The sequence below is a fragment of the Gigantopelta aegis genome, chromosome 13 (genome assembly GCF_016097555.1).
Source record: "Gigantopelta aegis isolate Gae_Host chromosome 13, Gae_host_genome, whole genome shotgun sequence".
Taxonomy (NCBI): domain Eukaryota; kingdom Metazoa; phylum Mollusca; class Gastropoda; order Neomphalida; family Peltospiridae; genus Gigantopelta; species Gigantopelta aegis.
In genome coordinates, this window is record NC_054711.1 from 4,824,410 (window position 1) to 4,841,815 (window position 17,406).

General features: G+C 41.0%; 1 protein-coding gene and 1 non-coding gene across 2 annotated transcripts in view; both read left to right on the forward strand.

Annotated features, from left to right (window-relative positions):
- The window catches only part of LOC121387896 (homeobox protein Mohawk-like), a 53,934-nt gene extending 42,709 nt beyond the window's left edge, over window positions 1–11,225 (forward strand). The window contains exons 3-5 of the mRNA XM_041519128.1: window positions 2,302–2,658; window positions 9,211–9,262; window positions 10,632–11,225. Coding sequence (XP_041375062.1) covers window positions 2,302–2,658; window positions 9,211–9,262; window positions 10,632–10,719 — 497 coding nt within the window. The 3' untranslated portion in view covers window positions 10,720–11,225. The remainder of the gene's footprint in view (window positions 1–2,301; window positions 2,659–9,210; window positions 9,263–10,631) is intronic.
- On the forward strand, window positions 9,924–9,996 carry Trnat-ugu. The gene has a single exon. It is a non-coding gene; the product is annotated as a tRNA-Thr (tRNA).
- Window positions 11,226–17,406: the final 6,181 nt, after the last annotated feature.

Consider the following 17,406-nt stretch of genomic DNA (forward strand, 5'->3'; position numbering starts at 1 on the left):
GGGGGGGGGGGGGGTTGGGTGGGGGGGGGTGGGTGGGGTTTTTGGGGGGGAGGGGGGGGGGGCTTGTTGTTGTTTGTTTTAGGTTGTTTTGTTTTTTTTTGGGGTGGGGGGTGGGGTTGGAGGGGTTAATGTATTTTTTCTTATTTTTTCAACTTTTACTTCCTAATTAATCCTTGTCTAAAGTAAATCCTTTTTACTAAAACATTATTCCTGTAACATCATTATTCATTCTATTGTAGAATTTGTAGCCACAGGTTTTCGCTACAAACTACCTTCTGACCCCCCTTCCCCCACCATCACCACCACCAACACCAACCTCACTCTTTGTACCTGTGCTATCCAGCAAATTGTGCCAGCTTATTATATCTGCGGCGAATGTACTAACATTGTTCTGTGTGATAAAACTTGCTTTAATTTCTGCATTAGCGCCAAACAGTCTAATTTTACGACCACCGTGGTTTTATCAGGCTGTACGCAGGCTGCTGAACGGAACGTCCTGCACTTATCTCCCCTAATTAGCTCCTTTTTTTTTTAATGGCCCACTCCAACTTCTTTATTAGCATAAGTGGGCGTCTACCTTTCCAGTTGTACGCGATACCAGTTAACCACCTGTGATGTTCTTAATGGCTTTCTTGTTGTTTTCCAAGTCAGTTACCTGTCATATTGGTGTAATGGTTAAGCCATTGGAATTAAGCTTGGTAGATACCAGGTTCGCTTCCCAGTACCTATCAGCCTTAAATTTGATGGCTTAACCACAACGCCACCGAGGTCAATCAACCAGCCAACCACGATACCAGTCAAATAGTTCGTGGTTGAAACGTACAGTTCCTTGCTTGTAAAATGCATCTCTCTGTGCTTTGTGGCTGTCCTAATGCAATGGCGTAGCCAGCATGAGGCAGGCAGACGAGGCGCTTGCCTCGTCTGGAATTGCCCCAGATTGATTTTATTTTTCCTATGACGCTGATATTTATTTTACAGGTCTGGTTTTGCCTCGGCGGTGTGTTTTTTTCCTCTCTGGCTACGCCCCAGTAATGTCTGTAAAATTAAGTTTTGATTTGTTTAACGACACCACTAGAGCATATTGAGTTATTAATCTTCGGCTATTGGGTGTCGAATATTTGGTAATACTGACATAATAGTCTTAGAGGTAACCTACTACGTCTGTCCATTAGGGGGAAAAGGGTGGGGTGGGGGGGGGGGGGGGTAATTCTACGACACAAGCACCTCAGGCGAGCGCTCTAACGACTGAGCTAAACACACGAACTGCCTTCCGCTAACCTCCCACCACCATCACCCCAACAGTGAACCAAATACCATTAATCCACTGAGTGCAAAGTCCGTAATCGTTACACCAATCCCGTCCTATTTTCGAGATCATTCCGCCGTTGCGTGAATATGTAAGTTAATTACTAAGGGCCGCACTTGCCGACCCGGAAAGCGGAGTTTGGGAATTCAGTTATCCTAAAGTAGCGTATGCAATTAACTCGAAGGCGGGGAGAAGTAGATCTCACTTGCTGTCTCACTGGTTAGACACTTTTGAATTATTAATCACCGGGGCATGCGTACGTAATGCGGTCTTTCAGACTTGTTTACAAAGAATAATTGTGTTCAGTGCCCTGCTTTGCGTCTTCACCGTTTGTTAACAAAAGTATTGAATCTCGAGTCTTGAATATAAATAAATAAATACATACATACATACATACATACATACACATACATACATACATACATACATACATACATACATACATACATAAATAAATGAACAAGTCTTGAAAATAATAAATGAAATTCAAATAAATAAATAAGTCTTGAAAATAAATAAATAAATGATATCATTTACTTATTTAATAATATAATACGCAAGGCCGTTTCAACAATTTTCTATCGTTCTGATCATTTCTCTTTCGATCTGCACTGCCGACTGTTAAAATGCATGTCCTTACAGCAGTAGGCATAGGTGCATCTAGTACAGTGCTAAAGGTTCTGTGGTTCAGTAACAAATCAAACATTTATATTACAAATATTAATAATGAACAGGGGACGGCATAGTAATAACAATAATACGATCATGGTTTCCTAGCTCACGGTGGCATGTTATGACATACAGTGGCTGACCTTGGTGATAACACAACATCATTAAAACTGTAATTCTGTGTATAGTTTGTATTATTATAGTTATGCAATATGCAGCTTAAAGAAAATAACAACAACAGTGTCAACAACAGAAACAAAATATATTTTAAAAACTTATACATTTCTTCATTTTTAATATTAATATTTGTTTTTTATCTTTTACAGGTGACCAGACCCCTCCTACATTCCCGAATGACCAATCAGAAATGATCTCAGCCAACCAATCAGCTTCTTCGGACGACATAGTGCCTTCTCGAGCTAACAGCCCTTCTCTCTCAGGACAAAATACTATGTTCACGTTTAATGTCCCCGATGAATACAGTTCTCATTTGAAATTCAAAAACACTATACTGCAGAGATATTTAAACGATCATTATCAACATTCGGTGGACTTAGAGGAACGGAGTGTACCTACAACCCGTTCCCGGAAGCCGTCTGGATCTCTGGGGTCACGTGACTACGAGGAGATGTCTACGTCATCAAATTCGTCGCCGCTTGAGAGGCAGAGGGAATTTTTTGATGGTGAGTTATAGTTGATAAGTATCGACAAAAACAGGAGCATGTCCGTCTCGCTTATTCTCTCTCTGTGTTCCCTCCCTCCTCTCTCTCTCTCTCTCTCTCTCTCTCTCTCTCTCTCTCTCTCTCTCTCTCTCTCTCTCTCTCTCTCTCTCTCTCTCTGAGTGCTCCGCAAGGCTCAGTGGGTAGATGTAAACCACTTGCACCGACAAGTGATCCATAACTGGTTCAACAAAGGCCATGGTTTGTGCTATCCTGATTGTGGGAAGCGCAAATAAAAGATCCCTTGCTGCTAATCGGAAGAGTAGCCCATGTAGTGGCAACAGCGGGTTTCCTCTCAAAATCTGTATGGTCCTTAACCATATGTCTGACGCCATATAACCGTAAATAAAATGTGTTGAGTGCGTCGTTATATAAAACATCTATCTATCTCTCTCTCTCTCTCTCTCTCTCTCTCTCTCTCTCTCTCTCTCTCTCTCTCTCTCTCTCTCTCATCTCTGTCTGCCTCTCTCGCTCTCTCTCTCTCTCTCTCTCTGGGTGAGACGTAGCCCAGTGGTAAAGCGCTCGCTTGATGCGCGGTCGGTTTGGGATCGATCCCCGTCGGTGGGCTATTTTTCGCTCCAGCCAATGCACCACGACTGGTACATCAAAGGCCGTGGTAATTGCTATCCTGTCTATGGGATGGTGCATATAAAAGATCCCTTGCTGCCAATCGAAAAGAGTAGCCAATGAAGTCTCTCTCTCTCTCTCGCTCTCTCGCTCTCTCTCTCTCTCTCTCTCTCTCTCTCTCTCTCTCTGTGTGTGTTTCTTTCTATCTCTTCTCCATCTTCCTCGTCCCTCTCATATTTATCTGTATGTCTCGGGGTCTCTCTCTCTCTCTCTCTCTCTCTCTCTCTCTCTCTCTCTCTCTCTCTCTCACACACACACACACACTTTCTGTGTCCCTCTCACTCCGTCTCTTTCTCTCTGTCTCATTCTCTGTCTCTGTCTGTCTGAGGCGGATGTCTCTTTATCCCTGACTCGCTTTCTCTTTCTCTTTTCCTTTGTATGTATAGTGATAAGTAGACGTAGTGTACGTTTTACCACAAAAAGGGGCTATGCGCCCATAACCCACCTACCCCACCTTGAACCCACTCCTGGTAACAGGCGACACTGTTGGAGAAGTAAGTGCCCTTCTCCTATAAGGGCTATATAAACCACGGTACATGTCAGGAATGGTCACAAGACATGTATTTTATTACCTTGGGCTAAAACGTTGTCAATTGCAGCTGAAAACCGGTTTTGTCTCGTTTGTTTACCCGTGAAATCTTGCGTGTGGAAGTTAAGTAAGACTATCAAACAGATTTGGTCTTTTTTTCAAGAGTTGAAACACGAATGGACAAAGAGAGAGAAAGATACTGGCGCAGATTGAATAAAAAGATTTAGATATCGAGTTGAGTGCAAGACCAGGGTGGACACCTTTTTTTTCTTGTAGAAAAGATTACCATTTCATTTCATTTCAACTTTATGTTCGTGCTTATATCCAATTAAGGTTCAAGCACGCTGTCATGGGCACACACGTCAACTATCTGGTCTGTCTGTCCAGGACAGTGGGTTAGTTGTTAGTGGTTAGTGAGAGAGAAGAGGGTGTAGTGGTCTTACACCTATCCACTGAGCCCTTAAGAACTCACTCTGCATTTGAGCCGGTACCGGGCTGCGAACCCTGTACCTACCAACCTCTAGTCCGATGGTTTAACCACAACACCACAGAGGTCGGTAAAGATTACCTGAATCAGATCCAAAATGGTTGAGGAGTGTCTAGACCCACCCAGCTCAGCTCGAAAAAAACACAAAAAAACCTCCCAACAAATATACTACTCAAAAGAATTTAAGGGTCAAAAATTTATAACCAAATAAGTTTCAGAGTGTATTAGATTGATGATGTAAACTACACCAAATTTTTTATTTATTGTTCCATATTTACAAAAACCCACAAATAAACGTCACTGTATACAAGAAAGTCACATGACATGCTGTCAAAGTTGAAGGTTGTCAAACATGGATTTTACACATTAGAACATTCGTTTAATAGTGTGTGAATCCACCCCTGGCGCGAATACACTCGACACATCGTTGCCTCATGCTGTTGATCAGACGTCTGAAGAACTCTTGGGGACTCTGCCACTCTGCCATAAGAAGTTGACCCAGATCATGAAGGTTGGCGGGAGGGGCATGGTTATCCCGAACACTCCTGCCTAATTCGTCCCAGGCGTGCTCTATTGGGGCCAAGTCACGCGAATATACTGGCCAATCCATCCTGGCGATACCTTGTTGTCTGAGAAAGTCCGTTACCACCCTGGCGTGGTGGGGTCTGGCATTGTCATCCTGCAGAACTGCCCCGCCGCCAATCTGCTGAAGGCCTGGGAGAACCACCGGCCGGATAATCTCATTCAGATAGCGGATTCCATTCAGATTGCCATCCACCACATTAGAGGGGGGGTCCTGTGTGGATAGAGATGCCGCCCCACACCTTGACGCTGCTACCACCGAACCGGTGACGTTGTCTTAACGTTAACGTCAGCGAAGCGCTCCCCAGGACATCTGTAGACACGAACCCGACCGTCGTTGAACCTGGAGACTAAACCCCCTGGACTCATCAGTGAACATCACTCGACCCCACTGAACACGTTGCCACCGCAGATGAAGTGTGCCCCAGTGACGTCTGGCTGTTCTGTGACGTGGTAGGAGTGGTGGTTCGAACAGCCTGGCGACGGCAGCGTAGATTATTGGCTCTCAGACGATTGCGTATGGTTTGATCAGACACTCGAGTTTCCAGTCGCAGTCCGCAGATTGTCACGTAATCGGCGTGCAGTGGTTGTGCGTTGACGTAGAGCCATTATTGGTGATGTAGCGGTCCTCTCTATTTGTAATGCTTCGGGATCTTCCCGAACATGGACGATTTCGAACAGAATTCGTTGCTTGGTTACCGTTGCCACAGTCGGCCAACGACACTCTGACTGACACCAAGTCTCAGAGCAACATTTCTTTGCGTATTGCCATCCTGAAGCCAAGCAATAGCCCTTCCTCGATCTTCGATAGTCAGTTGAAGTCGTACCATTGTCGAATTTGGAGTGTGCACCGTACACGAACGCAAGCTCCAATTATACGGAAATTCAGCATTGGGAACATGGAATACACGTGCAAAGCGTGCAAATGAAGCGCTTTGTGAAAAAGCAAGTTATGGGCACTTAGCAGACCTTTCGCTTTCGCCCTAATTTACGTACAAACGTAAGCATGTTTTCGCCATTAGAACTAGTCGACAGTGTCAATAACAGTGGATTTTAATTCATTTATGGGTTGCTTAGACCCACTTTCGTCAAAATGGAACAATACCATGCGTGACATTATGGTCTAGCTAATATAATTGACATTCAGAAAATAATGTCGAAAATATCGTTTGACCCTTAAATTCTTTTGAGTAGTATACATTAATTTTTAAGTACTTTCTCCGCTAATATATAACTTTCATTTAGTTGGTTGCAAGTAGACATATCTCTGTGGTTCTTAACTATATATTCTACGTAAAACGTAAATAAAATGTGTTGAGTGCGTCGTTAAAGAAAACATTTCCTTCCTTCCTTATCAGACCATAATAGTGACTTCCAAGGACATTACTACAATAGCCTATTTTAAAATGGGCTGGAGTCTCGTTAAATGAACGTTTCTTCCTTTTTTCCCCCTTTCTCCTGTATCCGAGTTGCGTTCAGTAGACCGGTTTACGTTCGAGCACTCGATAACAAGTTGACTGGTTCTGTCCATGTCCCATGCCACAATCTCCCTAGGGAGCGTTACTTAACAGGGCGCACGCAACGAGGAATCAGGGTTAGGGTTAGGGTTGTTGTTTTCTATTTGGGGATATTTTTAGGAAAAAATGTCGCAACCTCTTAATCCCCTTCCCCCCCCCCCCCCCCCCCCCCCTCACCCCCCCCCCCCCCCCCCCCCCCCCCCCAATAGACGCGTGTGCAGGACATTTTGCTGGTCGGGTTTGTAGACTGCGGCGGATATTTTTTTTTTTTTTTTTTTTGGGGGGGGAGGGTTGGGTCATGCTCCCCCATGAAAATAAAATGTTAAAACATTACTTGGAGCAGAGGTGAGTTTTGACCTCAACCCCCTTTCTTCCTGGCCACTCACCTGCCCCACGTGACCTTCACCTTTGTCGAATTGAACGACCGTGTTTAGAACAAGCTGTATCATCAAGGAACGGGACGAGTTTAATCTTTCTCCGAGGGGGACTACAAAAGCCAGTGTTCGCACGCAGTGATAATGAACGCCCCTAACGTAGATGTACAACACACGTGACATTTTCAAAACCAATCGGACCTCAAAACTGCACCGCCTGGCTCCGGGTTTTTGTTTTTGTTTTTTTGTTTTATGTAGTCACGTGACCTGGGCGCGGCGATCATTGGTGACGTCACGATCCCATATAGAACAGAATTATAAAGCGCATGATTCATCAGAAACCAGTCATGCCATTTAAAGTGACAGTGACATTTCTTCTTCTTTTTTTTTTCTTTCCTTTTTTTTCTTCTGTTTTTTTTCTGACATCTTGTCAGAATATGTCAGTATTGTGGATCGGTTACAACGATGTTTTCAAATGCGAACGACATTGACGTGAAATGATTAAATATAGACATTTACCTAACAGCCATTTGCTGGTAGAAGTCATCGTTTTCGCTAAATCACAAGGATACGTTTATTGCATATTAATATATTTTATTTTCCTGAACATCTGTGTCGGTATTTTCCTAAGTACGAGAAAAATATATTAATAAGAAATAAAATGAATTCTGAACATTTACCAGAATATAGAGACACTGATGTTCTAAACAGAAAACTATATTTAATATTCAATTTTAGTGCTTAAAGAGGCTCTGTTAGTCTTTGCAAGACTGGGATCGATCGAGGTCCTATTGGGCTATTTCTCGCCCCAGCCAGTAAACCACGTCTGGTATATCAAAGGCCGTGGTATGTACTACCCTGTCTGTGGGATGGTGCATATAAAAGGTTCCTTACTGCTCAATATTTGTGTGGTCCATAACCATATGTCTGACGCCATATAACCGTAAATAAAATGTGTTGAGTGTGTCGTTAAATAAAACATTTCCTTCTTTCCTTCTTTTTAAGAATAATTCCGGAATATAATACGTACATACATGATAGGCCTACTCAGTCCTTCGAGACTGGAAAATTTGTGTTAACCATTTATGGGTTACAAAAAATAAATTCCCATTTAATGCACGAACGAAAAATTGGTTACGCAAAAATAGACTTGCGCGAACGAAACTATTGTTCTCGCAATTTTCATAGGCCTGAAACAAATGGGTAGCCTCGGACTTTTGAAGTGTATAGTAACAGGATTTCATAACAATAGACAGAAAAGTTAACAAAGGAAGGAAGGAAATGTTTTATCTAACGACGCACTCAACACATTTTATTTGGCGTCAGACATATGGTTAAAAACCACCCAGATATTGAGAGAGGAAACCCACTTCATGGGCTACTCTTTTTGATCAGCAGCAAGGGATCTTTTATATGCACCATTCCATAGACATGGCAGTATATACCACGGCCTTTAATATACCAGTCGTGCTGCACTGGCTGAAACGAGAAATAGCCCAATGGGCCCACCGACGGGGATCGATCCTAGACCGACCGCGCACCGAGCGAGGAAAAGTTAACGAGACCCAGGCAAAGAGAAGAGATCTGTGTTTCAAACTGGAAATGGCAATTTCGTGAAAGCAAGTTAAGAAATCAACGGCAGCCAGGAGTTGAAGTTTGTTTTGTTTAACGACACCACTAGAGCACATTGATTTATTAATTATCGGCTATTGGAAGTCAAACATTTGGTCATTTTTACATGTAGTCTTAGAGCGGAAACCCGCTACATTTGTTCATTAGTAACAAGGGATATTTTACATGCACCATCATACAGACAGGATAGCACATACCACGTTTTTTGATATACGAGAAATAGCCCAATAGGCCCACCGATGGTGATCGATCTCAAACCGACAGCGCACCAGGAAGGAAATGGTTTATTTAACGACGCTCTCAACACATTTTATTAACGGTTATATGGCGTCAGACATGTGGTTAAAAACCATATAGATACAGAGAGAGGAAACCCGCTGTCGCCACTTCATGGGCTACTCTTTTCGATTAGCAGCAAGCCATCTTTTATATGCACCATCCCACAGACAGGATAGTACATACCACAGCCTTTGATATACCATTCATGGTGTACTGGCTGCAACGAGAAATGGCCCAATAGGCCCACCGACGGTGATCGACCTCAAACCAACAGCGCACCAAGCGAGGGCTTTACCGCTGGGCTACGTGTCACACCCCGCCAAGAGTTGAAGACTGACAGTATATTTTGACGGGAAATAATGAGTGTATTGGTACAGGTGGGGTGTATAGTAATATATAGGTATTACTTACCCTTTAGAAGTATAATAGATGGGCACGACCATAATACGTGTACTTCACATCACCAATTATTATTTTTGCCTTTTTCAGAGTTTGACGTAGACGTTGGTGCTCGAAGGAGGCGGAGTATGGCAATAAGCAAGTACGTATGAATATTTATATAATAGAAAAAAAAAAAAAACATTGTTCATTACTGGTTATCCCAAAAGCAGACATCCACCATCAGTACATGTGTCAATCAAAGGATATGGTATATGCAATTTTGTATGTTCCAGCATGGCTATGAAACTTTTTATCCATTATGGAGACGCATTAAGCTATTGAGCTTATAACTCTCTCTATCTCTCTCTCTGTCTCCCTCTCTGTCTCTCTCTCTCTCTCTCTCTCTCTCTCTCTCTCTCTCTCTCTCTCTCTCATTCTCTGCATACAAACCCAATGCTGACATTGCAGAATCACCGTTATCATGAACTTGTCGATTAATGGACATGTAACACGCCGGCATTAACAGCAATAAAGATACATTTATAGGTGAAACGCTCCACGGGGCATGAAATAGTGCTAATAGCTACAGACCTTGGCTTGACCACAATAACACATATAAGATAATCTCAATTGTATATATTCCAACCAAGAACTAATAACATTGGTTTTAAATCGCATCATATTTAACTACCACAAAACGACTGTACTAGCCAGAGAAGCAGTTGTGTTCAACAGTGGAAAATGAAACTTTAAAAAAAACAAATATCTCGATAAACAGACCATTACACAATATAGCCGAGGTTAGATCACTGGTTGACGTCGCCTCTATAGCTCAGTGGCTAGAGCACTGGTCTTGTAAACCAGGGGTCGTGAGTTCGATCCTCACTGGAGGCTATCCGTATTTTTTTTTAATGTATTATGCTCTTTTTTTTCGGGGGAGGGGGGGGGGGCATATTTCTTTATATAGAAGGAAGGCAGGAATGTTTTATTTAACGACGCGCTAAACACATTTTAGGTACGACTATATGGCGGCGGACGTATGGTTTCAGTTAAAGTTTGTTTTATTTAACACCACTAGAGAACATTGATTTATTAATCATTGGGTTACTGGATGTCAAACATTTGGTAATTTTGACATATAGTCTTAGAGAGGAAATCCGCTACATTTTCCCATTAGTAGCAAGGGATCTTTTATATGCACCATCCCATAGACAGGGTAGCACGTACCACGACCTTTGATATACCAGTTGTGGTGCACTGGCTGGAAAACACAAAGAGAGAGAGACATGGGAATAGAGAGGCAGGGATAGCGAGAGTGAAAGAGAGGGAGAGCAGAGAGAGAAAGAGAGGGAGTGCAGGCAGTGAGAGAGAGAGAGAGAGAGAGAGAGAGAGAGAGAGAGAGAGGGAGGACACAGACAGAGACAGAGAGAGACAGAAAGAGAGAGACACAGAGATATGCAAAATTAAGACTACATGTATTTAAAACATATAAATGTCATATTATTTATTTCTGTATTTTTGTTTTTCAGACAAGAAGATGATGATGAAATGTACTGGAAGAAGATCGACGCCGCTCTAGCACTTACAAATCTCGCGAGATCTAGCCAGAACTCGTGAGAGGTTATATAGGGACTGGCGGCCATATTGTTTTTGCTAGACACTTCCTCTTCCTCCTGTTTCTCTTACTCTTCAAATCATGACATTGCTCTTTCCTTCATCTCATTGTTTTTAATCTTTAGAGAACGATGGCGACTTTTCAACTCCTTGTTATTCTTGTATCACTAACTTGTGTATATGTTTTTAAACTGGGACTCGGATTGGTGGATTGGTGTCACGTGACGTGCACTTTACGCAGAAGGACGTATTAAAAAATATATATATAATGACAGTGCTTCAGAAACATGTTTGTGTATTATTGTTGCATGACGTCACCAATGACGTCATCGATTTATGTGTACATTGTTGTGAATGTCAATATCACTAGAGTGTAATTCTAGCTACTCTATTTGGTATTCGCGTCAATTTATTTTTAGCATTTGTTCATTTCTATGAAACTGACCTCATAACTAAATAATTGTTAAACTCTTGGATAAGAAGTAAAAATAACATCTATTTGTTGTTAACATTGACTCAGAGTCATATTTGTTTTCTTATAAGAAAAAAAAACGGAAGAAAAAATTACCATAGTAATATGTCACCAGCTAATAGCTTAAGCAGATGCAAGGGGAGGAACCAGGGGAACCCGCCCCATAAAAATATTAAAGTGCTCCTTTTCCCCTGTTAATATTCAAAGACAGGAACTATGGAACCCGATCCTTAAAAATATTCAAGTGGCCCACGTCCCTTCTTAACCCCACCCCACCCCTTTGGATGCTCTTCTGACGAGTTGATCCATGTGGTCTTTTCCCCGGTAGTACCCTCCCCCCAAGTTATGTCCTGGACCCGCCCCTCAATAGTACCTTTTTAACAACTATAAAATTACATACCTAATAATGTTCTCGTTGAGAATATCAGTGTTTATATATTTGATGTGTTTCTGGTTGTCCTAATATTTGTAAGTATCCCAAACTGAACCCCCTCCCCCCAACAAAAAACAGTAACTAGTCTGGATTGGCAGTCCTCTTTGAATGGTGTATTGTCTAGTAAAGCTGTATCCTAACCGGACGCTAGCGATTATTTTAGAAATCTATTGATTTCAATTGTCGCATTCCAACCGCACGCGTGCGGCGCGACAGATAAATCTGCCGTGTCGCATGCGTGAGGTTTAGGATGGTGCATAGCCCAGTGGTAAAGCACTCGCTTGATGCGCAGTCGGTGTGAGATCGATCCACGTCTCAATGAGAAACAGATTGGATATAAATCTGTCGTGTCGCAGGCGTGAGGTCAGGATGCGGCAGTTGAAATCAATGATTTCTAAAAGCATCGCTCGTGTCTGGTTAGGATACAGCTTAAAGGATCCCCTCGGGAGTGGGTGTCCTCCTTCATTTCGTTGCTGGTCTCTATATCCTCTGGTTTATGTGTGTTTTTAAATGTCGGGAGCTTTCAGTTGCAGGATCCCAGTTTCTTCTACAATGAACGACGGTACTATTCACCACCCTACAGACATGGCAGTACATACCACGGTCTTTGCTACACCAATTTGTGGAACACTGGCTGGAACGAAAAATAGGCCCACGATGGGGATGGAAGGAAAGAAATGTTTTATTTAATGACGCACTCAACATATTTTATTTACGGTTATATGGCGTCAGACATATGGTTAAGGACCACACAGATATTGAGAGGAAATTCACTGTCGCCACTTCATGGGCTATTCATTTTTTCGATTAGCAACAAGGGATCTTTTATATGCACCATCTCACAGACAGGATAGTACATACCACGGCCTTTGTTACATTACCGATGGGGATGGATGCTAGATCAATCGATCATACATCAGTCGAATACTTTACTACTGGGATACGTCCCGCACATGATTGCATTACGAAGACGACTACTACCAGCATAAGGCGGGAACGTTTGGATGGGACGTGGGGGCCCTACATTAGCTCTTTCCCCCCCCCCCCCCCCCCCACCGCCGTGTATATCGCCAGCCCTCGTTAGCCAAAGTTACATAAACATATTGTCACGGTCACCGGATATATAGCCACTTCTGTGTTAAGTCGTGTGATCACAGAGGTGGCGGCACACATGGAGGTTGTATTTGTGGAATTCATCTTTGAACGCAATATTTAGAACGATATGTGTTCGGTAGTCGACAAAACAGGAAAGCAGAAAGATCCTTGCGTTATGCTTGGTTGCGTAATTACACAGATGGCTGTCGGCAGTGCAGATCGAAATAGGAGAAGAGGTCAGAAGGATAGGAAACTGTTAAGTAGGCCTTGCGTGTTATGTTACAGCTTATACAAGACATGGGACAAAATTACATGTCTTAATATTTGTTGTAACATATTATATAGTAATATACAGTGTTTTAAATGATATGGAATGCTGGGATATCAGGAACGACATCTTTACAATAAAAAAGAAAGGAATGTTTGTTTAATTATGCATGTCAAACTGCAACTAATTGGAAGAAGGAAGGAATGTGTTATTTACGGTTATAATATATTGTCGGACATATGGTTACGGATCACGCAGATAATAAGAAAGAAAACCCACTGCCGTCACGCAATGGGCTACTCTTTCAGACTAGAAGCAAGGGATCTTTTATTTGCAATAGCCCACAGACAGGATAGTACATACCACGGCCTATGTTTTTTGTGGGGGTTTTATTATTATTATTATTTTGTTTTTATCCCACTGTCCCCTTTCGTTTCTCTCGTTTGAATTCCATTTCATTTCTTCCCGATCTGGCAACTCCTCCAATCTTTCAACTTCTTTCGCTGTCCACCTCCACATCCCAGTCCTTGTCTCTCCAACCGCGACATGTGCTTGTCTCGTGTGGTTATCTGTGCCACACACCTGCCATTCCCCATCAGTTGTGCCACACTGGCTGAAACGAGAAATGTCCCAGTGGGCTCACCGACGGGGATCGATCCTAGACCGACCGCGCATCAAGCGAGTGTTTTACGACTGATCTACGTTCCGCCCCTATAGCTAAATGGTGTGTAACATATGGTTATTCCCACACGTGGTCGAGAGAGTTTTAAACACGTAGCATTCACATAGATTACATATACGAAAAAACAGCTACACCTCTTTTACATAGTAAACGATATTACAAACTAGCGAGGTGAGATTATAACTTTAAAGGGACAGACGCTAGTTTCAACCCGGGAAAATTAACACTAAGTTTAGTTAATCTACAAACCTGTAACACATGAAAATTAACACTAAGTTTAGTTAATCTACAAACCTGTAACACATGAAAATTAACACTAGGTTTAGTTAATCTACAAACCTGTAACACATGAAAATTAACACTAGGTTTAGTTAATCTACAAACCTGTAACACATGAAAATTAACACTAAGTTTAGTTAATCTACAAACCTGTAACACATGAAAATTAACACTAAGTTTAGTTAATCTACAAACCTGTAACACATGAAAATTAACACTTGGTTTAGTTAATCTACAAACCTGTAACACATGAAAATTAACACTAGGTTTAGTTAATCTACAAACCTGTAACACATGAAAATTAACACTAAGTTTAGTTAATCTACAAACCTGTAACACATGAACATTAAGTTTAGTTAATCTACAAACCTGTAACACATGAAAATTAACACTAAGTTTAGTTAATCTACAAACCTGTAACACATGAAAATTAACACTAAGTTTAGTTAATCTACAAACCTGTAACACATGAAAATTAACACTAAGTTTAGTTAATCTACAAACCTGTAACGTTAATCTACAAACCTGTAACACATGAAAATTAACACTAAGTTTAGTTAATCTACAAACCTGTAACACATGAAAATTAACACTAGGTTTAGTTAATCTACAAACCTGTAACACATGAAAATTAACACTAGGTTTAGTTAATCTACAAACCTGTAACACATGAAAATTAACACTAGGTTTAGTTAATCTACAAACCTGTAACACATGAAAATTAACACTAGGTTTAGTTAATCTACAAACCTGTAACACATGAAAATTAACACTAGGTTTAGTTAATCTACAAACCTGTAACACATGAAAATTAACACTAAGTTTAGTTAATCTACAAACCTGTAACACATGAAAATTAACACTAGGTTTAGTTAATCTACAAACCTGTAACACATGAAAATTAACACTAAGTTTAGTTAATCTACAAACCTGTAACACATGAAAATTAACACTAAGTTTAGTTAATCTACAAACCTGTAACACATGAAAATTAACACTAAGTTTAGTTAATCTACAAACCTGTAACACATGAAAATTAACACTAAGTTTAGTTAATCTACAAACCTGTAACACATGAAAATTAACACTAAGTTTAGTTAATCTACAAACCTGTAACACATGAAAATTAACACTAAGTTTAGTTAATCTACAAACCTGTAACACATGAAAATTAACACTAAGTTTAGTTAATCTACAAACCTGTAACACATGAAAATTAACACTAGGTTTAGTTAATCTACAAACCTGTAACACATGAAAATTAACACTAAGTTTAGTTAATCTACAAACCTGTAACACATGAAAATTAACACTAGGTTTAGTTAATCTACAAACCTGTAACACATGAAAATTAACACTAGGTTTAGTTAATCTACAAACCTGTAACACATTTGGATAAAGTTACAACTGAGTGAAATACGAGTCTGTGACTTTGACATGGTGAAATATCCTCAAAAATTAGACTAAAACTTATCAGACGCACGTGCGTTTTTAAAAAATATGAGAAAAGCATTTTGTGACATTAAAACCACCAGGAAGACCAAAAACACTTCGAATGTACGGAAATTGATAATCTAAACCATAAAATCTAAGTAAAGTATGATTTCAGTTACCAAAATCGGCTATAATAGTAAAACAAAATATGCCTTAGTGTTTAAAAACTTGGGTATGTACCTGTAACACTGTATTAAAATTTTGCATTAGTAAGTGGCATTTAAATTAGGACAGTCTCACAATACTGAAACGATATTAATTTTGTTAAAGCAAAATACAAACGAAAGTATAGTTTTAATAAACTCGGTCTCGTCTTACCGTATTATAATGACCGTTTACTAATGCAAAATACAAACATAAGTACAGTTTTAATAAACTCACAATATAATATCATTTACCAATGAAGAATACAACAACAACAAAAAAAAAGTAAGAAATGCTTTATTTAACGACGCACTCAACACATTTTATTTACGGTTATATGGCGTCAGACATGGTTAAGGACTACACAGATATTGAGAGAGGAAACCCGTTGTCGCCACTTCATGGGCTACTCTTTTCTAGTAGCAGCAAGGGATCTTTTATATGCACCATCCCACAGACAGAGTAGTACATACCATGGCCTTTGATATACCAGTCGTGGGGCACTGGCCGCCCCTTGAACACACAAAATACAAAATACAAACACATCCACAGTTTTAATAAACACACAGTCTCACCTCAAAATATTATAACATTATTACTTATACAAAATACAAACATATCCACGGTTTTAATAAACTCACAATCTCACCTCAAAATGTAATACCATTAGCAGCAAGAGATATTTTATATGCACGTTCCCACAAACAGGACATCACATACCACGGAAATACCAGCACTGGTTGGAACGGGAGATAAACCTACTCAGAAAATGGGTCCACTGGTGTGGTTCTATCCTTCAACGCAATCGTCTCAGGTGAGCGCTCTACCTACTGGGCTATATCCCGTCCCAACCCCAAACGCAATCGTCTCAGGCGAGCGCTCTACCTACTGGGCTATATCCCGTCCCAACTCCAAACGATATCGAAGAATGGCGTACGTTGGTAAGAATATTAATGTATAGTAAGTTGTCTATTCCAAATGAGTTTAATTTTTTTTTTAAATTGAGATAATAGCTTTAAAAGTGAAAGTGTGTTTGTGCTTTACATTAGCAAACGATTTGATAGGAAGGCAAGACGATATTGTATCTTTAACAGAAACACACGTGCACCGTAGGGCGGCTCTGTTTTTATTCTAGGGTGGGGATACAACCTCAAAAAAGGGCACTTACTGTATTTAAAAGTAAACTAGTATGCATGTTTTTCTTCCACATACAGCAAGCCGACGCGGACATTATTAAAAAAAAAGAAGAGAAAATGTACAACTATTGGCGTATCTAGATTTCTATGGTAGGGGGCATTCATACTGTTTACGAGTCGTGTTATGGGGAGACGGGCAAATATAAAAGGTGGTGAGGGAAAAAAGAGGTGAGGGCCGGTATTGGCCTCTATGCCCCACCCCTCTCACACACCACATACACACACACACACATACATAGACACACAACCATACACACACACGCACATACACACACCACATATACATACACACACAAACACACAGCACCTGGATACGTCAGTATTTTAAACTCTGGATTTTCGAATCACTTTGAAATAATATAAAATTCGCTAGAAGGGTTTGTATCCGCCCCCCACCCACCCCCCCCCCCCCCCCCCCCCCCCCCCTCCCGGATCTGCACCTGGTGACTATCGGTTATTGGCCGAGGTGGTCGGTTAACAGCATGCCCAGGTGTAATGCTAATTTGGTTTGTAATTGTGCACTGCATCACGCCCTTTCTGTAAGACGGGAGATTTGGAGCGGGGATAATAACCCTGGCGTATTGTTTACACGCGCAGGAATATACGTAATTAAAAACCTGGAGAAGA